Source organism: Triticum dicoccoides, chromosome 7B, assembly GCF_002162155.2.
Source record: "Triticum dicoccoides isolate Atlit2015 ecotype Zavitan chromosome 7B, WEW_v2.0, whole genome shotgun sequence".
In the NCBI taxonomy this organism is placed as follows: Eukaryota; Viridiplantae; Streptophyta; class Magnoliopsida; order Poales; family Poaceae; genus Triticum; species Triticum dicoccoides.
Window position 1 is genome coordinate 528,374,644 of NC_041393.1, and position 23,893 is coordinate 528,398,536.

General features: G+C 45.7%; 2 protein-coding genes across 2 annotated transcripts; both read right to left on the reverse strand.

The window, feature by feature from the left end:
• Positions 1–375: 375 nt before the first annotated feature.
• LOC119341782 lies at positions 376–3,157 on the reverse strand. The gene has a single exon (XM_037613638.1). It carries the CDS (start codon positions 3,139–3,141, stop codon positions 424–426), a length of 2,718 nt encoding a protein of 905 aa, XP_037469535.1. The 5' UTR covers positions 3,142–3,157; the 3' UTR covers positions 376–423.
• A 763-nt stretch (positions 3,158–3,920) lies between these two features.
• LOC119337226 lies at positions 3,921–11,669 on the reverse strand. Its single transcript, XM_037609347.1, has 14 exons — positions 11,205–11,669; positions 10,479–10,560; positions 10,252–10,355; positions 9,939–10,065; positions 9,764–9,858; positions 9,380–9,503; positions 8,841–8,921; positions 6,025–6,123; positions 5,756–5,926; positions 5,555–5,642; positions 5,403–5,473; positions 5,235–5,303; positions 4,841–4,984; positions 3,921–4,571 (listed from the first exon to the last, which is right to left on the reverse strand). The coding sequence occupies exons 1-14, from the start codon at positions 11,243–11,245 to the stop codon at positions 4,374–4,376; spliced, it is 1,494 nt and encodes a 497-aa protein (XP_037465244.1). The 5' UTR covers positions 11,246–11,669; the 3' UTR covers positions 3,921–4,373.
• Between the last annotated feature and the right edge of the window lie 12,224 nt (positions 11,670–23,893).

Sequence of the window (23,893 nt, forward strand, 5' to 3'; positions counted from 1 at the left end):
CGCTTGCAGTGTGCAACCGCAGGGCCTCACACAGTCACACTGCCCTTAAATCATTTGGCAATATAAGAATGTGCAGGGGCAGGGCATTCCGTTGGAACGGGGAACCCAAAATTATATGCAGATGGGACAAGGCTTTCTAGTGATTGTGTTTCATTTGCTAAAGAGCATATACATCCTGCAAAATGCTTGGACAACAAATTTCAGTACAGACTAGGGTGTCATTTGAGTGCCATCAGAGTACAATCATGGTCATGGAAAAGGTGTGAGCATACTTGTAGCCATCTGATAAGAAATGGTGCTCACGACATTGATCATGCATGTTGGAGATTTTTTGCATGAAAAGAAGGAAACAGTTGCAGTTTGGTTTCCTCTTTACTCTGGTACATTGTTTTCCCGTCTGCCACAAGCTAATACATACTTGAGTTAGATGTGAGAGACCATCTCACATCCGCCCGATCTCCTCTGCCAAGGAAGCGATAAGGTGCTGGATCCAAGCCGTTGCTGCAAGAACAAGAGCGATGCCAACAACGCCGCTCCACAGAATATAAGTACATCCCACGCTACACCAAAGAGGTCGCCGCCAGGGCTCGCGTATATGTCAGAGGGCCTCATACTCGGCGCGTAGATCTGCATTCTGACCACATCATACACGTGAGGCACCACGCGGATCATGGTGCCCCCCATGTAAAACCACGGCGAAATCGCTCGAACTCTGGAGCTTGACAAGGACGCGTTCAGGATGACCTGAGGGAGCAGGAAGCCGTCTAGTACCAGCCCTGCATACGACAAGAGCTCGTCCCAGAGCGTGGCCGCCTCTCCGCCGATGCGAACAACCAGTGACTTCTCCTCGGAGCGGACATTGATCATGTGGACGACCGTGGCCAGGACTCCTCCGAGTAGGTACAGTGGCAGGCATATCTGCAGCACGGTCTTCTCTGACACGGAGGTCGCTGGTTCACTCTGGTTGGCCGAGCTCAGATGGCCAGCCACCACCAGCTGAAGAAGGCGTAGCTGCAGCACGAAGGCGATCAGCGTAGGCACCTTCATCATCACTTGATTCAGCTCAAGTGACCCGTCCGTGGAGTACAGGTCGTACTGGCTCCTCCTGCTAGGGAAAATGACCTCAAAATTGAGCACGAGAGGGGTGAGGTGCCCCAAGGTGAGGATGGTGAGCATGGTGATGGACGTTGCCGCAGCGGCCTCGGGGTTCTTCTTGACGTGGAGGATCTGCAGGGCGGTGAAGACGCAGGACAGCGTCACGGAGGCCACCACCATGATGCTCTCCAAGTCCATCCTCGATATCGCCTCGGGCACTTGTTCTGCGTACATCCCGTACAGAGTGATGTTTTTCCTCTCGAAGAAAAGACGGTCGGACCTGTCCCTGAGGCTGCTGATTGCTCCGCCGCCGCCACCGAGTCCCCCCGCCCTGTCCTCCAGGGAGGTGAACTGCACGGTGATCAGCATCTGACAGTCCATGGAGCCGTCGCGCTGTTCGCAGCCGACCATGCACAGGACGCCCTTCTTGGGATCGTAAACGCCCTCGGCCGAGATTCTTCGCTCTTCCTTCTGGCTACTATACGAGTAGGAATTGCCCAGTGGAGCATAATAGTGTATGTCGTAGCTGACGTTCAGCGGATCGTGCAGGTGCTTCGTGTCGACCTGGGTGGTCATGAGCATTTCCTCTCCTGTCATCACCGAGCCGATCGTGACTGGGTAGGCGTCCCCCCTCACGGTAACCGCGTTAATGTTCGCCCCGAACATCCAGAACCGGAGGCTCAAGTCATGGTAAGTGGTATGTTTACCCGGGACTGGGAAGGACCCCTTGATCTTCTCCTCCTTGCTGATCTTCAGATAGTGTTTCTTGGCCACCTCAAGCATCGTGTCGTTGTACTTGTACTGCACGTCGGAGATGTTTCTTCTGTGGTCGTCCATGCTGAAGGCCGACATCACACCTGAGATTGCTCCGGCGTCGAGGCTGCTGGTCCTCCCCTGAGTCGAGTTCCAGAGCACGCCGGCCACGACGCTCCGCTCATGGACCGTCCATGTGGCCGGAAACCAGAAGCTCATCCCGATCCCGCACTCGCGCACCGCCAGGGTTGACGGCGCCACCCAGCACGCTCTAAGGCAGAACATGTCCTGAGCCGGGTCCCAGTGCCCGTCGGCCACGAGCGCCTCCTCATCGGCCAGGAGGTGGTAGAACTGACGGTGCTCACGCCTCACGGACCCGGTGTCGTTGGAGACCACCATGTAGGCGCGCAGGGCGCCGTCCTCGTTGCACTGCATCTGGCTGACGTGCATCCAGGGAAGCTTGGCCGGGGAGCCGCCCTCGTGATCCAGCAGCCTGTACGAGGTCACGAGCCGCTCTTTCAAGTAGGCGCACGCGTAGCTGCCGCCGAGCGCCCGGAGCGAGCCCCTGGCTAGCTGCACCGGTGGGTCGCAAGGGGAGCGCTCGCGGTACTTGTAGTCGTGGCCGTGGCCGTCCGCGTACGCGAGCAGCTGGATGGGCTCGAAGTCGGAGGATCCATCTAGGCTGCCGGTCACGAAGGGATCGGTGAGGCTGAAAGGGCTAGGGATGCGGAGGCTGAGGGCGACGGCCTCGTAGTACTTTGGACGGCCGTTGGCAGCGCGCTCTGCCCCCGCCCCTGCCATGCAGAGTTGGAGCGAGGCGAAGGAGTAGTAACCGTCGAGGTCGAAGGAGACGGACTCGGCGGCCTCGACGACGGCGTAATCACCGCTCCGGGGGCCGATGAGGATGATGACGGCGATGAGGTGGACGAGAGTCGGGTCGGTGGTGCGCAGGACATGGCGGGGGTAAAGGGAGAAGGAGCGATAGCTGCCGTGGAGGTGACCGTCGACGGAGAAGAGGCTGTCCGTGGCGGCGGAGAAGTGGCCGTTCTCTATCTGGAATGAGCGGGTGAGTGAAAGGGCGTCGTCGGCGTCGGTGTGGCGGTCGGCAGCGGGTGGCAGAGAGGGGCAGGCGGAGGAGTAGGAGTGGGAGGAAACAGCGGGTGCCAGGGAGGGGGAGGCGGAGGAGTAGGAGTGGGAGGAAAAGGCGGCGGAGAAGGTGGCGGCAGACGCAAGGAGGAGGAAGCGGAGGTGGTATGTGGACAAGATAGGATTCTTGGGTGGTGGTGGCGCCATTTTTGGTTGATGGAGCTGGTTCGCCGGGGGTGAGGGAGATCAGGATGCGCCTATGTTATGCTATGCTAGTGTCATTGGTAGCTGGGTGGTGCGTGGACAGGTTAGCAGGGTGGGCTGGATCGAGATGCTGCTGCGAGGTGGAACTTGGAATCGATGGAACAGCTTGACTTCCCGTTTAGAAATGGAACCTTTGGTAGCTGTCACCCGTTTCTCGTCGTGGGTTGCGAGGTCAACCCTCCTTTGGTTCCAACTTTCCACTCACTAAACTTCCGTGGACCGATGGAGCCAACCAACAACTTAGCGTCCGTTCGGCAGTCAGTAAAATACCAACAATTCCTCTTGAGCTCATATATGGTTGCATTGTAGTACTACGGAGAAGCAAATATGGTTGCTTATGAGCTTGCTAGGCTGCCTAGATTTTCTCAGACTTTTGATTGACATAGCCCTATAGCCATAAAATTAGGGAGTACCTAGAACTCATCTAGATGAGAAATAATTTGGTCTCATTCACTTTAAAAACAAGAACAAATACAATCCACATCAGTACACACGCATCTTATAGCATCACATCCAATGACTATAAAAGATGAATGAGACCAAATTATATTTCATCTAGATGAGTTCTAGCAAAACTGATAAAATTAAGAGGAACTTTCATAGTTAGCACTGTCATCATGTTCTGACAACAGAATGGTGTCATTCTGTCATCACAGCTACAACACTCCCATCCATCATGTTCTAACAATAGAAATGTCTCATCACTTACACGAACAAGAACGGAATAGATCAAACTTTCGTCTCCGATGGTTGCTTCGCCTGAAGGCGACTTTACACCAGGCACCAGACGGTTCAAGCAAGAGGCTTGTTACGGTTCATGGGCAATCTGCCCCTTAACCAGATAGCACGAAGTAATAAGGTTCCCAAACAACAAACAAATGACGTGTTGTGTAACAATACAATTTAAACTCGAAAACCTACTGATCTGTTGATATGCACGGTTCCTTCCCCACACCAGGAGGGGTCACACTACAATTCTACAAACTCAGGATCTACAAGAGCAACGTGGAAAAATCTGAGGAACAAAGGCAGACAGTTACGTGGCCGGCTTCACAGATTCAGTGGTGAGTATGCAGCAGGGTTGGCGCCCAGAGGTCAGAATCAAGGCGCATTTCGTCGGTGAATCATCGTGTTCCTAGCAGTTTTGTCTGGGTTAAACTGAGTATTCACAGTTGTCAAGACGACTTTGTTCTCTTGTGCTGAGCCTGGCCCTGGAGGCACAGCCTGAAACGCTGGGTTAAGCTCTCCCCCATATCATGCCTCTCCTGGTTTAGCCTCTTCCATAGAGACCTGTTCTTCCTCTCCTTTGGTATGGTGAGTGGTTTCCTTCGTATCCGTCTCAACGGCGTCGCCAGAGCTCTTAGTGTCATGCTCTGCAGTTTGGGAACAAATGAGGAGATCTGAACTATGAGAACTTGTCTCTTGGGAATAAAATATTGTCAATACTCTATAAAATATTGCCAACTTAGTATTGAGCCGATCATAACAAGCTTTCCCTTAAAGGGTTGTAAAGAAAATCTGTATGCCAGTAAAACCCTTGTCAAGTTGGCATATAAGTATATATTATGATGTGCCTCTTTGATATTTAGTTTACAGCAATTATGTGTGTCTGAAAGACATGTAAATTGAAAAATACATGTACCTTATGCTTATGATCAGAAACCCTAGGACGCTCGCCGGAGGATGATGCATCACTCGCTGCCCCTAAGGAAGAACATCTTCCCCAGCTCTCTCGGTTTGAACTTGTGTATGAGCAGCACTCCTCATTTTGCCTGCTCGCCTTATCCTAAAATGGAATATAACCTCTCGTCAGTAAGATTACAAGATCATTTCTCAGAAAGTAGCCTAAATGTAGGAAACCAATGAAATTTGTCATCATCCTTGTATAGTGACACAAGAAATTTAGTATCACAGAGATGGGCAGGCTGCATCATGTCATATGTAGTGATAGATTTTTTATAGAGTGCAGTGCTGCATTTAACAGTGGCAAAACAATCAACCAGCTTGAAATAAAACAAAGCCTCGTCAAATTTTACCTGTGTATGAGACTCTGCAGTGTTCTCTTCCATTTCAGTGAGGTTATGATTTTCGTCCAAAAGGAAATCCTGCATTCAAATGAGGATATATGACCTCAGATTTCTGGTGCAAGAGGCTAATCTACCACTGATGAGGCTAATCTACCACTGATGGTCTGGTCAACTTACCAAGTCACTATCATTTTTAACGGACAGTTGATTTACCCTCTCCGTCAGCAATTCAACTACTGATTTTGTGGCTGAAACAATGAAATAAGAGTGAGTGAACAGCAAGAGGTAACTCGTGAGTACCAGCAGCTACTAAGGGGACTGGGCCGCACCATTAGTGAAACTAGCTGCAGCTGCGGATGAACTTCCTGCATCAGTACCAGCAGCCCTTAGACCATTTATGATCTCATACAGTAAGCTCTGAAAAAGTCAAGTTAATTGACAGGTAATTTCCTTGGGAAGGTTTCAGGGTTCCCATAACAGCAAGCAGAAGGTCTGATGTAGGATTTAATAGGAGTGAAGAGAAAAATTACCTCATTAGTTCCAGCCCCACGGTTATAGTACTTCTCTAGCTTATTTGAGCATGCAGACGGAAATTGAGGTGGATTCAGAACATTATAGAAGAATATTGAAACAGAATCATAATAAAACTGGGGCCTAGCGGAGTTGTGATCGCCATCAAATTTGATTAAATTTTTATCACCCTGCAGAGACATACAAATACATGAATAAAATATGCCCAGTAGGATCGATCACCACAAATTATTACTTTTGATCAGCCAATGTAAAGCAAGCATGATACCGCATACGCCTGATGAATACGATCAGTGTGATGGGACTGAATAAACACGTCACTCGATGCATGTCCAAATAATGCCGGAATAAACGTCTTGGGGGCAAACTGGTGAAGAAAAAGGGTAAAGCTTGTCACGCATCCAGAAAAAGGTGGTAATAAACAAATAAAACTAATTCAGTATAACAAGAAATCACAATGAGTCAACTAATTCTATGTAAAAAGAATGTTACGAATAAAACTGAAAGAGTACTCCTAGTGCTTAACGTCAGTGATCACAGCTAAGACAACTATGCCATCTCCACGTCAAAAAAAAAAAACTATGCCATCTCTAACTAAGGTTGGCAGGTATATATTGGGTGAAAATGGGTTCACTTCACCATCGTAGGAACTAGTAGACTAGCAATTGTGTCGGAGCTGTAACTTGAAGAGGTTCCCACGCCCAATCATTGCCTGAATCTAGGGACGGTTTTCCAATGCAACTAGCTAATTGATTTTGACAGTCTTAAGCAGGTGACGGCGTTCTGCATGTAACTAACTAATACATTCGTGATTAGTTCAACAGGTACTGCCACTGAGAAGCTATTTCACTTGTCTCCCATATATTCACAATAATTATGTGTGATACAGAGTCACAACCTTCCATGATAAACGTTCGACGTGGATTCTTTGCTAAATGAAAACCCATATTCATAGTATCTAATGAACTTCTAACAGCCATATGTATCCTAAGCTAATCAATTATCACAAGATTTCTAGGGCGTTGGTTACACAAGAGTCCATTCCAAACAAAAATGAAAACATTCAAAATTTTACGAGTGCGATAGAAAAGAAGATGAAAAGGATAACAAGGAAAGCCAGTAGATGGCTCTTGTCTTGCACCCAAGAGGACAGCATCAGACAGGTTAGCACTTATGCATATTTTTTCTTGCTGCTATTTTTTGGTTGAAGAAGCATGTAACGGTGTAGCTGTACTATGGATGCAATTAAGTGCTTGGTTAAATAAGACAACTGATCCTATCGATGAGAACATCAAGAAAGTAGAAGTGTTTTGGTAAAAGATGTGAAAAATACAACAGTCTACCCAATCGAAGAAGACAAACCAAACATTGTAAGGAACACTGAGAAAAGCCTAACAAAAGGTTATATATTTGTCTGTTTTAGCGTATTTAGTGCAAATCCAAGAGGTGTATGTCAGTCGGCAGTTTGCGACCTTCACTGAGACATGGACAGGGCTCACGAAACGTGCAAGGAAATAAAGTAGTTGCTTCACACTTGTCTACTAGTGCATAGAGTTATGGAACCAGCCTACCAGACTAGGAGCTACAAAAGGTGAAGAACGATGATAAAAAGGAATGATACATCTAGAGGCAGATTGCGAAAGAAACTCATCCACCAAGTAACAAAGCTGCAAAAGCAAAAGAAGAAAGGAAAAAACCATAGAGGGCTCATCTTTGGTAGTCTATCACATGATGGTTCAACTTTGCTGTGAAATGCAGGCCTTTCGAACTTGAATAATAAATATGATGGCATGCGTGTAACTTAGACTCTCAAAACAGAAGTTTAGAGCAGCACATGCAAGATAGAAGAGGTAATAACAAAGAACTATTAATGACCGGCACTACCCTCTGAAAATTATTCAAAGAAGTGGTGTCAGCCATTAAGAGTTCTTAGTCCTTTGCAATAGCCCATTCTCCCCTTGCATGTGCTGCTTCAAGACATTCCATCTACTCCCATAATAAAGTATCATCATGTGACAGACTACCAAACAATGGTCATTTGTGATTTTTTCCTCCTTTTTGCCTTTTAGCCCTTGGTTCCTGGTGGATAAGTTTCTTCTACGAGCTGCATCTGCACCGCATCATCTTGACCTCTGTGTACTACTACTTCATAGTCCACTTAGACAGATACCTCTCAACCAGAAGTGTGAAGAATAAAGAATTGGTTTCATTCCTTCTTGTAAATTTATGAACTCTGTACATGAGCTGATTGTCAACTACCCAGTAACATACACCTTTCGGCTGCAGAAAATGACACTCGAACATGAATTTTCTTAGTTCTCTTTGATTGATCAGTTGTTGTTGTTGTTGTTGTATTCATTCAGTAAGCATTGGTCCAAAATATTTCCACATTCTTGCTGCTCCCGTCCATAGGATCAGTTGAATTACTTAAGCTAGCACTTCTCTGCATTTTAGCTACATCTACATGTTTCTTAAACCAAGCAATACAAAAAAGGTGGAAACCAATTCAATGTTGTCATCTTGGGTCCAAGACAGGCATTGTACCAACAGCAGATGCGTGGTACGTGTTTCTTGCAATGGACTTTGGGAGACCAAGTTACCATGGCATTGCCACAGAAACCTGCTGGGAAACGAGTCTAACTGCTAGGCTCATAACATATGAATTACCCAGTTGCATAAAACAGTCTCCAGTGGAATTTTGCCTGAAGAGATATTTCATGTGTGGAAACCACTCAAAGCATCCCCCCAATATTCAAGCTGCGACTCACACAACTGCTAGAATTGAGTCAACAGTGGCAAAGTGTAGCCGTTTTCCCCCCAAGAACCCAATATATTCCACCTTCGACATGCAATGAGTATACAACAAAACATTCTTTTTGCATTACAATCCTTTGGAGATATATGAGCATAAATAGGCTAAGCTATTCCTTTCTAACTGTACTCTTTTGCATAGTCATATCCAGTGCACATTAGTACATTACTATTACCGATATGGAACATCATATTGTTGCAACGGGAACAAACACTTCCTATCACTTTTCATTAGTTATTAGCAAGAAGAATATACTATTTTAGAAGGCAAACCTGAACAACATTAAGATCCATTATGTCGAATTTAGCTCTTCTTTGAATGACACGGCGCATGTAGTGTACAGCCATCTTAACCTGAAAACAAATAGAACGTGAACGGCAGTAAAATGTTCATGTTATGTATTGCCTGCAAGTAAGTTAGTACACAAATTCATCTATAGCTTATTCGAAGTTTGCTTCCCTGGCAACTTAGATTTAAGAATAGAGATGGCATAGGATACACTAGGGCCATGCAAACCAAACCAACGAGTGCTGGAAGACTTCTAGAATTGGAAATTTTCATTGTAAGGTTTGTATTATTCCTGGACGTAAACACGGTACATTTCTTTTCGCACATACAACACTTTTTGTGTATACATACAGCAGATAGTTTGAGCACAGCTACAATGACACTTATGCATAATAAATCACCAATTAGCATGTAAACTATGTTTCGTCAAAGTCTATGTTTTATCAACTACAGAAAGTGCACCTCTCTTAAAATCAGCTCAATCATAACAGTGAAGAAAAATATTATGCGGAGATAAGCATACCGTGAACTTAGGAACTCTGATTTTGTAAACATCAACAAGCTCTAGCATTAGCTCATACAAGTTAGAGAAAGCACTGTCCAAAACCATGCCAGCAATTGAGGGGTCTTCTGCTCCATACAGCAGGCTGCATCAAAGTTTGGACAAAGAAGTGATGAACTATCAAAATACAATTCCACGCATTAAAACCTAAACCTTTAAGATATTTTGTGGACAAAAGTACTACCAAATATCAGGATATTTCAATAATACAGAGAAACTCTTAAGGTACATAAATTTATTATGTTGTAATATCTGAACACTTACAAAAGACAATATAGCATCAAGAGAAATAGGACACTGAAATTTGCAAAATGGTAGAAAGCGCAAACACTGTAACCAAAATACCTTGTAACAGCACCCATCGAACGCCCCCAAAGACCTATGCAAGAGACTTCCTTATTCTTCCGCAAAAAGGACACCACGGACTTGAGATCCTGTTTCTGATAGTTGTATCCTTTTTCAGAACAGTGCAATTACTAAATTATGAAAATGTTGTTTGAAATTAATAATGAATATGCACCTCGTGCCAACCAAGGCTGACATACTCTCCCCCTGATAGCCCTGATCCAGCGAAATCAAGTGCAAAAAGTGTAATGTTTGAAGGCAAAAGTATGACAGCAGCTTCGTTTGCATCTGCTCTGCACCCACTGCATTAGGTTTAAAGAAACTATCAATTGGCCAGCATTATTGGTGATTAATTAAGGTATGCACCAAACGTGAAAAGAAACAGATGCCATGATTAATGCCGATAAATCACTATGTGTTAATTGTTAAATGGTAGAATGTAACATGTATAGGATAAAGAGAACCCATGAGCGAGAAACCGCGAGTACCTATTCCCATGGCAGTAGATCACACATGGAAGGGCAGTGTTTTCTGGGATGACGGCAGGAACATAGTGGCTGCATTTTAAGGTCTGGTTTCTTTCATTGGAAAGCTGCTACAACATACAGGTACAAGAATAAGTCCAATATACAATAATGTTGATAATCAGCATAAAGTCTTTTCATTGGCAAATGGTACACAGCAAAAAGCCTCAATAACTGCTCCCCTTACTTGCCTCCAAATCTATTCGTTTGTACTTTCTTCCTGCCAGAGTAAACTCTGGCTCCCATAAATACTGATCTGGGTTGTACTCTGCACTGTAAATATACATCCAGTTAACCAGCTGACATCAGTACACACACACACACACAAACAGAGGATATCACTTGATGAATACCAAAGTTCTGGGAGCATTGACTTCCACTTTCATGCGTCTTAAGAAAAGGCATAAATTAAATTTAAGAGAAGCGCGGCTGAGTTGAAACCACACGTGTTAAAAGAATGCAAAAGTTCGTTGCAGCTACCATTTAGTCTTCAAGATCAGTTTAACTTTGCGTCTTTGGCACTGCAAAACTTGTGATTAAGAAGAGATACTTGTCCACCTCGAAAACTAGTAGACGATGCTCAATAGCAAGGCTTCACCAACAAGGTTTGGCTCCTACGCTTGCTTAACCTTTTGTACTTTGAACACGGAACTTACACGCTGTCGAGTTAGGGCTTACAGTTTGAGCATTGGTAACATTACTATGAGAGGCCAAAAATTACAGCAATTTTCCACAAGCTTGGATAATGCCTTGATGGAGGAATCACAGTAAACTCGTACTTAGAGGGCAAAGTATGACCATCTAAAGCACCTAGCTATCATTATATTATGACAACAAAAGTCAAAAGTAGCACGTTCGACCTAGTGCAGCTGAAACTTGGCAAAGCAGTGAGAAAAGCCAGCAAGGCGGTTGGTTACCGTGGCGGGCGGATGACGAAATTAACGAACTGCTCGATCATGGCGCCGCGAGAGCTCCCCAACCACAGACGCAGCGGCGGCGCGGGCTTCTGGCTCTCATGTACCACGGCCGCCCACCAGCTTCCCCACACACCAACCTACCTCCACCAACCCGCGGAAATCAACTCAAGCCGAGTCCAACCGGGAGCCGACACCCTCAAATTCCCAGCGCAGAGGCACGGATCTGCGCTGACCGCAGCGGCAGCCCGCGGCACCGCCGAGCCTGCCCCGCTGGATCCGGCGCGGTCCCCGGCGAGCCGCAGCTCGAAATGCTCGCCGCGAGCCGCGAGGTCCGGCAAGCGGCGTGGGGGGGCGGGGTTTTCCGGGGCGCCGGCGACGGGGGCGGGGGTCGAGGGGGGCTGGACTGGTGGGGTCGGCTCGCTGCGGCGGGGGATCGGACGGACGGACGGACTTGGGAGAGATGGGCCGCGTGGGAAATATGAACGTTAAAGAGGACGATGTGACGAGGAGAAAAATATATAACTAGGTTTAAAAATGGGGCTTTGCTTTGCTGCTATTTATTCGCGCTTTTGTACTTTAGCCCCCGAGGTTTTCCGGGACGCATGTGGGGCGGCACATGCGCCGTGCATGGGTGTGCATGGGGCATGGCAGCAGTGCGGCCCGAAAGGCGGTGGCAGTTGTGTGCTGATTGGTCCGCTTTTGCACGAGCCATGTACCGGCGCTGCTTCTCTTTTCTGGTTAGGATGTAAACCCGAGTTGTAAAGATATATCCATCTTTTTTTGAGATGGATATAGAAGTTGTGAAGCACGGAGCCATCCTGAGCAGAATAATGACTAGGCCTTCTTCGCCCCTCGCCCTCTCATTTGTGTTAGGCGTGTATAATAGTTTTATCTTAGAAGTGTCAGGAAATCTTCAACGCTGACCTTTATGTAGCACATTATGTCATTTGCGAGACTCTAAACGCCTTTTGTCATCCAATGATATCCCTCAAACATCCGCGAACTAGTCCAGACGTCTAAATTCCGTTAAACTATATATGAACAAACTTGAGGGCTTTAGGGGAGTCCGGACATACGTCTAGCCAATCAAAAACCAACACGTTGGGCATGCCCTCTCTCTCTCTCTCTTCAACCATGACATGCACATGTATAGATGGACATTTATGGGACATGATTGAATAGTTGGCTCCCACATCAGTGTCTGCGGACAAAGATTGAGTTCATTTTAGAACTCAGCGTTGGAGATGCATGCTCTCACGTAGGATAAATGCTAAAGTGGGGAAGATATATAAATCACAAAAAAAAAGGGTTTGCCCAGCATGATCATGCATCCACCCCTGGGAAAAAGACTGTCATGTTAGCTTAAACATACTTTTGCAGTGCTGCAACGCACATTGAACATAATTTTGACTTTGAATTATCACAACATATTCTACAGAATTTATACTATCCTACGGTGGTCTTTTCGGCTATAAAGTTTGGAGCTGCCAATTTTCTTTGAAACACATTCTTTTGTCATTGAGTTTGTAAGAAACGTAGTGTGAGCTTAAACCTCACGAAGATCAAGGCCCTCTCTCTATTGCTATAAAAAGTGTGTTGATTATTTTGAGTGGACAATCCAACATTACATGCGTTCCAATTTTTTGTGTTCGAGATCATACAAGAATTCATTCTTAAAGGCATCTCATCGACGTGTTCTTCATTGGAGTAGAAGGGTTTGTCCCAAATGAGATGCCCAACTCATATTCTGCTTCGTCGTGGGATGCATAGCTATTTAAGTCCACACTCGGTGCGTAGATCGTTGTTTTTCTGTGTATGAGCTCCGCCAGCATAGCTCATTATAATAGATCAAAACGATGTAGAACACACTCGGGCTCTATAGCCTGTTTATGTCTTTCTTCCGCATATGCATCACCTGCAAACATGGGACACTCATCGGCGTTTTCTCGAGAGAAAGCCCTTGCTTGGTAATTCTGCGTCTCTCCAGGGTCGTCGCCGCAAACGTCCTAACAACTGGAAAGGGACTTGAATCCGGTAGCAGTTCAGTATGGGCCCCGACCAAGCCGCTGGACGCAAAAATTGCTAGAGCTACAGAAAGTTGGAGTACGTCGTGAACTTGGAGCTCGCAAAGCCTGAATATTCACCTGCTCCCGGGCCCTGAGCAGCTGCTGCTGCCCTGTCCACCTCTACGACGAGGAGCGAGAGTATGCTCTGACGTAGGGCCCAGTGGTCATCGAGTGGGCCTGACGAGCTGCCGGACGCGCGAGTGCGACTTGTGGACGAAAGAGTACCGTGGGCTGTGGCGACCTCCACAGGACTGTAGGGGTAGTTTGGGTAGTGTGTATTCGTTGGTGGCTTGGACTTTTCTGAAGGGGACAGGTGCGGCTGTGAACAACTGCCAGTGGTCCCTGTGGTGCGGCATGGACGTGTTTATGTTTCTCACGAGTCTTCGTCGTCCAACTCGCACCTTTGACGTGCCTTCATGACTTCATCACATATCTATACCATTATATAGTGTGTCAATAGCTTTAAATATTGATCGTTGGATATGTTCATCCAACGGTCAAGAGAAGGCAAATCCGAGCATTATCATCCGTTGGATATAGTTTTCAACTTATAGGATTCTGCCACGTGGCCTTCTAATTGAACCCCCAACTCAACCATCTCATGTGTTTTAGAAGCATCTATTCACATGCTTATCTGATATTCTAATAAACAGAGTCTAGAACAATCTGGATTTTATAAAGGTAAGAACCAAGTTGGATCTTGTTCGATAGGATTCTAGGAAAGATAATACATATTCAAATGTATTTTCCCATGCTTTTTATATATATTTAAATAGCGTGCAAAGCACGTACAATTTACTAGTAAGAAAAGTGTTTATGAATGCCGCAATGCGTTTAAAAGAAGGACTGTGCTAACGACCAGTCGACTGGTCGTTAGCGACAGATCCGCACGACCGTAACCCGGCTTCCTCTCGCAAAAAAAAAAGTGCTGGAAAGGAGACTTGAACCCAGGTCTATTCATTAGAGTTTGAGCCCAATAACCAACTAAGCCACCATTAGTTGTTGTTTATTGAATATAAACAAGGTTATTTTAACCTTTCTTTTTTCAGTATCAGCGATAATAATTGTTTTTGCTTGATAACTTTGGCATGACCAGCGTGATAACTATGACTTGAGCAACATGATAACTATACTATGATAAGCCTGATAACTATAATATGAGAAGGTTAATGACTATACGATGAGAAGCACGATAACTTTAGCATGGGGTAGTGGTAACTTCACACTGGGGTATATTTCGACAACAAAAAGTTACGGAGACATGTTTCAGTAACGTTTTTTCACATGGGTAAAGAGTTATCAAATGTGTTGTATGTAAGTTACCGGTGTCTAGTGCGTAAATTACCATGCTATTTGCACTAGGTTATCAGGGCATATTTCTAGAACTTTTCGCCCAAGGTGAAAAGTTATCAATGTGTTTATATGTAAGTTATCAGGTTAATTGTACATAAGTTATCATCTTATTTACACAGAAAGCTACCGGGGGTATATTTTAACAATTTGTTCACCTCAGATGGTAAAAAAAGTGGTATTTTATTTGAACTTGTCAGGAGCCAAGTAGTGGGTGAGTTGGCTAGTGTGTTAAGATCTCAATATTGAAGTCTTGAGTTTAATTATCGGCTTTATCATGATTTTTTAGGCTATAAAACTACACAGTCGAAACTGCAATATGGAAACTACTAGCATCAAGATTTGTTTCCAACATCTTTTTCTCCCAAAATTATCAGGCCTGCGATGTGTGAGTTATCAAGCTATTCGCACAAAAAATAACCAAGAGGTATTTCATGAACGTGCCTCCCTCCACCCGGTCGCCAAATTTACCAAGACCTATGCACATAAGTTATCAGGTTAGCGACGTGTGAGTTACTGTGATAGAAAGAAGAATTTTATAAATCACTTCGGGTGAGCGGGGTCTTCAAGCGGCCTCAATACGCCGGGGCTGTAAATGACATACATATATTCACATAAAAGTTATCGGAGTATATTTCATCACCTCTATTGGCCAAAAAGTTATCAAGACCGGGTTGCATAAGTTATCAGGTCTCCGATGTATGAGTTATCATGCTATTCACACCAAAAAGTTTCCGGGGGATGTTTCATCAACACCCACCCCTAAGCCAAAGTTATCAGGACTAAGTTGTTTAAGTTATCAGATCTGTGATATGCGAGTTATCAGGTCTATGATGTGTGAGTTACCATGTTGTTCACACAAAAAGTTATCGAGTGGACGTTTCATCAACTCCCCCCTCACCCCCACCCCCGCACGAAAATTAAGAGGATGTTATCAACTTGAGACTCATGAAACTAGATATCATGATGATTGTAAGTGAGTTATTGGAGAAATCCAAAGAAAAAGAACAAGATTTTTTTTTCATTTCTTTTCTCATATAGTAGTAAAAAGGTACAAATACATCGTTATCTTTTGATAGAGAACAACCAGTACTAGTTGTTGTAATGGTAAGGATGATGTGTAAAAACACAACAGGTGCTAGGTTTGAATCCTACATGTAGCAATTATATATTTTTTAGCGCTGAAAAAAAAATAGGGCTGAAGGAAAAAAAGGGCGGGCAGGAGCGACAGGATCAGAAAGAAAGATCGAAGGAAAAAAATGCGAGCGGGCGCGGGAGCGATCATAAAGAAAGATCAAAGGGAAAAAAGCAGATGGGAGCGATCAGACGTATCTGTCGCTAACTGCCAGTCGGCAGGAGAATAGCTTTCTCGTTAAAAGAAAAGGAACAAGTAGATGAGTAACTTGCGAAGTTGCTAAGTATACAAAGGAATAATTTTTAGAAACAATTATAGTACAAGTTTTTTCCCCTTTGAATGCTTGTCAGCCCCGACAGGAAGAGATATTCTTTTTATTTAGAACCACATGAAGAGGTATTCGGTGGGCGCCCTATATCTCGCCAAGCGCCCGGCAGGCCACAGCCTCTTTTTTCAGTTTTTCCCTGTTTTCTGTTTTCGTATTTTGCTTTATTTTTGTACTTTCGTTTATATTTTAAAATATTCTAAATATATGTATTACAAAAAAATCTACAAAGCTCATTTGAAAATTGTTGAACAATTATTGAAAAATGTTGAACAAGTATTCAAAAAATGTTAATCAAGCATTCGAAAAAATGTCGAATGTGTATAGAAAAATGTGTTGATCATGTGTTAAAAAATGATGATTTTTTTATCATATTTATAAAAATGTTGGACAAGTATTTGATAAATGTGAATCAAGCATTTGGAAAAAATTAAATATGTATAGAGATAATGTTGACCATATATTAAAAATGATGAAAATATTGAGCAAGTATTTTAAAATGTTAATCAAGCATATAAAAAATGTTAAATGTGTATAGAAAAAATGTTGATCATGTCTTATAAAATGATTACATTTTTTTATAATGTATATAAAAATGTTAGTCGGGCATTTCAAAAATGTTGAACAAGATTTTGAAAAATGTTAATCAAGCGTTTGGAAAATGTTAAATGTGTATAGAAAAAATATTGACCATGTATTCCAAAAATGTCAATCTTTTCATATGAAAACTGTTAATCAAGCATCTAACAAAATGTTAAAAAAGTATAGAGAAAATATTGACCAAGTATTCAAAAAAAATTGTATTTGAATTTTTTTATCAAGCATTTAAAAACTAAAGTGTGTATAGAAAAAATGATGATGTTGTATCACAAAAATATTTAATTTGTTTCTGAAAAATGTTACACATCGATTAGAAAAATGTTGTTGGCCTATAAAAATGTAGAATAATAATTAAAAGAACAAAGAAAACCAAAAAAATAAACAAAAGGAAAAAGGAAATACAAATGAACAAACAAAATGCAAAAAATAATGAAAAAAATCAGAAGAAAAAATAAAAGAAATAAAAGAAAACAGAAATAAAGCTGAAGAAAACCGGCTCGAATTGCATCAAGTAGGATGCGCCCCTAGTACTTTCAATGAATGGGAACTGGGCGGAGTGGCTAGTAGGGCCCGCGATCTCCCTAGGCATCATGGATCGATTCTTGGTTCTCCCCTTTCTTCTACTATTTTTACTTGCTATGCGTGCATGAATGGGCCGGCCCAATGCGACGTGGGGCAGGAAAAAACTTTAGCGAGAGTTGCTACCATCTCGCTTAATAAAATCCGTGGGTTCTTCTTGGTTTTTTTTGCGGATTTTTACCTTTTCTTTTTCTTATCCTCACTTTTATTTTTAAAATTTGCAAGACTTCCATCGAACACTCCGAGCCCTTCGATCTACGCGACAAAATACAGGCCAATAAAGCCCCTTCCCGATCAATTTACGAATCACGGGATTGTGCGCCAGCCGGTTCAGAGGGCTACGATGCTTGGTTAGACAAGCAGAAAAGAGCTCGGGAGCAGCTACGGGCTAGGGCAACGGCCAATGCCCGACAAGACACAGCTCGATATCGAGGGCCCGCACATCCAGTGTGCTTCCCAGACGAAGTCATGGAGCATCAGTTTCGAGAAAGGTTTAAACCCATAAATATCGATCAATATGACGGAACGTCCGACCCGACTGTCTGGATCAAGGATTTCCTCCTCCACATTCACATAGCTCAAGGTGATGACCTCCACGCCATAAAATACTTACCTCTTAAGCTCAAAGGACCGGAAAGGCATTAGCTCCACAACCTCCCTAGAAATTTCATTGAAAGCTAGGAGAAGCTCGAGGAGGCCTTTAGGGCAAACTTCCAGGACACATATGTTCGGCCCTGAATGCCGTTGACCTTAGCCACATAGTCCAGAGGCCAACCAACTCAGAAATTTCAGAGTCGGTTCTTAACTAAAAAGAACCAGATAGTTGATTGTCCCGACGCCGAGGCGATTGCAGTCTTCAAGCAAAGCATCCGGGATGAATGGAGGGAAACTCACCTCTCTAATGGCCAGCTCGGGCGGCAGAAATCGAGAACCATGGCGGCTCTCGCCTCTCTAATGGCCGGCGAGGATAGCTGACTTGCTCATAGCTCCCACAGGAGCGATTCTGGTACCTCGGAGGCACACGACAGGAATGGAAAATCTAGGCGCAATAGAAACAAGCGCCGAAATAAACACAATGGTAGAGGACCCAACAGTCAATGCAGGGTTCAGTCGCTCATGGAGCGGACCCAAGAAGAGGCCCTTTAAAGGGAGCAAGGACAACCCTAGCGCTCTGGATAGAATACTTCACAGGCCTTGCCAGATTCACGACACCTCGGATAAGCCCGCCAACCACACTAATCAAAATTGTTGTGTGTTCAAACAGCCGGCAAATCAGCATTCAAGGAGACCAGAAAGGGCCACTCCCAAAGCGACGACGAGGATGAACCTCGCAGGTCCAACAACAGTGGCTAAAAGCAGTTTTCCTCCAATGTCAAGGACGTGAATATGATCTATGTCATGTACATCCCCAAAAAGGAACAGAAAACATGCACTTCGGGACGTCTAGGCCTTAGAGCATGTAGCCCCGAAGTTCAACCCGTGGTCGGCTTGCCCGATCACTTTTGACAAAAAGGACCACCGACATGTATCCGTCACGGCAGGTCGCCTGCTTTGGTCCTCGATCCCATTGTCGATGAGTTCCACTTAACCCGCATCCTTATGGACGGGGGTAGCAGCCTGAACCTGATCTATGTGAACACGGTCGGGAAGATGGGCATTGATTCGTCATGAATCAAGCCCAGTAATAGCACGTTCAAGGGTGTCATACCCGATGCAGAGGCCCAATGCACTGGCGCCATAACACTGGAGGTTGTTTTCGGCTCACTCGATAACTTCTGAAGCGAGGACTTGATCTTTGATATAGTTCCTTGACGCAGTGGCCGAAGGAAATATGCCCTAGAGGCAATAATAAATTTATTATTTTATATTATATTTCCTTATTCGTGATAAAGGTTTATTATTCATGCTAGAATTGTATTGATCGGAAACTTAAAATACATGTGTGAATACATAAACAAATATCATGTCCCTAGTAAGCCTCTACTAGACCAGCTCGTTGATCAAAGATGGTTAAGGTTTCCTAAACATAGACATGTGTTGTCATTTGATAATGGGATCACATCATTAGGAGAATGATGTGATGGACAAGACCCATCTGTTAGCTTAGCATAATGATCATTCAGTTATTGCTATTGCTTTCTTCATGTCAAATACATATTACTTCGACTATGAGATTATGCAACTCTTGGATACCGAAGGAATACCTTGTGTGCTATCAAACATCACAACGTAACAGGGTGATCATAAAGATTATCTACAGGTATCTCCGAAGGTGTTTGTTGAGTTGGCATAGATTGAGATTAGGATTTGTCACTCCGAGTATTGGAGAGGTATCTCTGGGCCCTCTCGATAATACACATCATAAGCTTGCAAGCAAATGACTAAGGAGTTAGTCACAAGGTGATGTATTACGGAACGAGTAAAGAGACTTGCCGGTAACTAGATTAAATTAGGTATGAAGATACCGACAATGGAATCTCGGGCAAGTAACATACCGATGGACAAAGGGAATTACGTATGTTGTCATGACGGTTCGACCGATAAAGATCTTCGTAGAATATGTAGGGTCCAATATGGGCATCCAAGTTCTGCTATTGGTTATTGACCAGAGAGGTGTCTCAGTCATGTATACATAGTTCTCGAACCCGTAGGGTCCGCACGCTTAATGTTCGTTGACGATATAGTGTTATATGAGTTATATGTTTTGGTGAGCGGATGTTGTTTGGAGTCCCAGATGAGATCACGGACATGACGAGGAATCACGAAATGGTCGATAGGTAAAGATTGATATATAGGACGATGGTATTTGGACATCGAAAGTGTTTTGGGAAGTACCGGAAGGAATCGGGTCACCGGAAGGGGTTCCGGGCACCCGCCCGGCAAGTTATGGGCCTTATGGGCCAAAGGAGGGGACATACCAGCCCACAAGGGGGATGGTGCACCTATTCCCTTGTTTGGCCAGCCTTAGGGAAGGAAAAGGGGGAGGGCTAGCCCCTCCTGCCTATCCCCCTCATGGGAGAAAGGAAAGGTGGGGGGGCACCCTCTGTTGGTGTCAAAACCGGCGGATCTTGGGTAGGGGGTCCCGAACTGTACGTCTAAGGCTAATGGTAACAGGAGGCTGGGGACACGATGTTTACCCAGGTTCAGGCCCTCTCGATGGAGGTAATACCCTACTTTCTGCTTGATTGATCTTGATGATATGAGTATTACAAGAGTTGATCTACCACGAGATCGTAGAGGCTAAACCCTAGAAGCTAGCCTATGATTCTGATTGTTGTTGTCCTACGGACTAAACCCTCCGGTTTATATAGAAATCGGAGGGGGCTAGGGTTACACAGAGTCGGTTACAGAGAAGGAGATCTACATATCGAAATCGCCAAGCTTGCCTTCCACGCAAAGGAGAGTCCCATCCGGACACGGTACGAAGTCTTCAATCTTGTATCTTCATAGTCCAACAGTCCGGCCAAAGCATATAGTCCGGCTGTCCGGATACCCCCTAATCTAGGACTCCCTTAGTAGCCCCTGAACTAGGCTTCAATGATGATGAGTCCGGCGTGCAGATTGTCTTCGGCATTGCAAGGCGGGTTCCTCCTTCGAATACTCCATAGAAGATTTTGAACACGAGAATCGTGTCCGACTCTGCAAAACAAATTCCACATACCACCGTAGAGAGAACAGTATTCCACAAATCTAATCTGCTGACAACTTTTTGGTAGAGTGACATCACGCCACGGCCCGGTCATTATTTGAACCATTTTTCACGACCAGCCACTGCACATATTGCGAGGCGGTTTTATTGGCACGTCTTGTCGAAGCAGAGATCGTGTCCCCTTATTGTGGGATTCTCATCAATACGGGCGTGGGTAACCCAACCATGCCATCAACCATGGCGCTTGGGGAATAAGCGATTTTAACGGGCAAGAGGGGAGGCACATTGTTTTTACCGCCTTTATAAAGAGATAAGGATTCCCCTTTTTCACCCACGCTTTCTTCCTCCATTGCTCATCCGCTCTCGCACTCTCGAGCTCCAGCGCCCAAGTTCTCACCTTCTCCGTCAAGCCATTCCAATCATGTCCGGAGTGGGAGGCAAGTGGATGGCCTCCTTTGTTACGGAGGAGGACATTATGAAGCTTCGAGAGGCTGGATACTTGGCCGCATACATCGTGCACTGGCTCCCGGACGAAGGGCAGGTCACACCCACTCCGAAACCCCACGAGAGGGTTGTATTTCTCCCTTACTTCGTCTGTGGACTGGGATTTCCCCTCCACCCGTTTGTCCGCGGGCTCATGTTCTACTACGGGCTAGATTTTCATGATCTGGCCCCAAATTTCATCCTCAACATCTCGGCGTTTATCGTCGTGTGCGAGGCCTTCCTCCGCATCCAGCCCCACTTTGGCCTGTGGCTAAAGATCTTTAATGTGAAGCCGAAGATAGTGGGTGGTGAGCAAGCAGAGTGCGGAGGCGCCATGGTGGGCAAGATGCAAAATGTCACCTGGCTCGAAGGCTCCTTCGTGGAGATCGTGAAGGGGTGGCAATCGAGGTGGTTCTACATCACCGAGGCATGCGACGCCAACTGGGCGGCGGCCCCCGAATTTTGATCCGGCATCCCCATGCGGCTTACCTCCTGGGAAAAGAAAGGCTTGGCCTGGGGTGCCCCTGCGGAGCTGACCGGACTCGTGAACTGTATCAAGAATATGATGGGCAAGAAGATCAAGCTCGTCAATGTGGTCCAGGTCATGCTCTTCCACCGGATCCTCCCGTGTCAAAGACGGGCATTCAATATGTGGGAGTTCGATTCGGCCAAACACTAGATGCTGCAAGAGCTCTTCGACACGACACACAAAGACGTCTGGAAGGTGTTGTTCAAGGCGTCTGAAGTCCCCCCTCCCCTCGCCGAAGACCGTGGACTCAGCGCAAAGCGCCCTGCCAATCCGGTAAGCCTTCCATCTTTCGAGATGAGCTTTTCCCAGTATATTCGGGGGGGGGGGGGAGTCTAAGCCACCATGCTAATTTAACAGGAATATGTGGCGACGGTGGAGCGGATCAACTGTCCGGCTCCGCTACCTGAAGATCCAGCAACTGCTCTCCTGACGGAGATGCTGGTTCCGGCGCCTTACAAGGTGCCAGAGAAGAAGGCCAAGAAGAAGGCCACGGGGACCAGGAAAGGTCTCCGACACAAGGCTGTGTCTGACGCATCGTCCCAAGACGTCGAGGCGCCCTCCTCCAACAAAAACGAGGAGGAGGAAGATGAAGTCCCTCCCCCAACTAGGGAGGAGAAGAAAAGGAAGGCCGCCCCATCCGGGGAGGCCGAAGAGTCCAAGAAGGGAAGAACCCTCCCTCCGGACCAATCCACCACCGCCGCCTACAGCGACAAGGAGTGGCTGCCCAGGGACAAGCCCCGGGCAAAGTCGTAAGTGTCTGAATACTATCTTCTGGTATGCTTCACTTTATTGATTTCTAACATGTTAAACATGATCATACAGTCTGTCCAAAGCCCATATAGGCGTATCCTCCTCGGATGGGTCTTTGAGTCCGTCGGAGATGAACAACTATTCGCTCCCGACGACCACATCCCCCCGGCCCGTGAATGACACCGAGGTGTTGTCCCAGAGGATACGGAGCAGGGGGAGACAATTTTGGAGACGCCGCAAGGCGAAATCCCAGGCGCTGGGCTCATGGGGGAAAAGACCCCCATGGATCTAGACGACGGGGGCCGCAACAAGTCCGGCTCCGGGCCGGACACTGCACCGGAACCTCGAATGGTTCCGGATTCAGGTAGGCAGCCCCTCGCTAAGAAGGGTGAGCCGCCTATTATGATGACCTCTGTCCAACCAGAGGCATCGGACAATTTGCTGGAAGTGCTTCACGGCGCTTCCATTGACGAAGAGCATTGTACTCTTATGAGTACGGTTATTGAGAAGGTTCGGTCCGCCAAAAGTGGGTTGACCGAAGCATGCGCCAGCCTCCTAACAGGCTTTGAGGTAAGTAATCACCTTATGAGAAAATATCATAGCATAGATAGTAGCCCCTTATGCTTTGTTTGGTGTTCGTAAGGAAAGGCCGAACAGAGGATCAAAAATGTCCGCAGGAGTCTAATCATATTATGTGTATGTGAATAAGCAGGCATCACTGCTGGCCGCTGCCACCCGCACTGCTGAGGTCTCCGGACTGAAGCAGAACCTCGGGCGGGCCGAGGAAGAGCTCGGCCTCATGAAGAGGCAGCTCGAGGATAACAAGGGTAAGTGATACCCCGTTCATGTATAATATGGAGGAAAATGTTATGATGCTAATAGAAGCAACCTGAGTTTTAATAGGGGCCATGACCGAAGTGGTGGCTCTGAAGAAAGCGCTGTCCGAGGCCGAAGATAGGGTGGCCAAGGAGCGCACTGAGCGCGAGAAGCAAGATGCTCGGGTAAATGAGGTCCAACAAGAGATCCAGGACTTCGTCAAAAAATGTGAGTCCCTGGAGCGTGACTCCAAGACGTGAGAGTCTGAGCTTGCGAAGGCCCTCCAGAGCGCAGAAGACGCCAAGGCTGAAGCCCAAAAGGCCCTCCAGGAGAACCAGGCGGCCAAGAAGATAGCGGCGGGTAAGGCATTCATTATGCAAAGCAAGCATGTGAAGGAAACTTTCCTT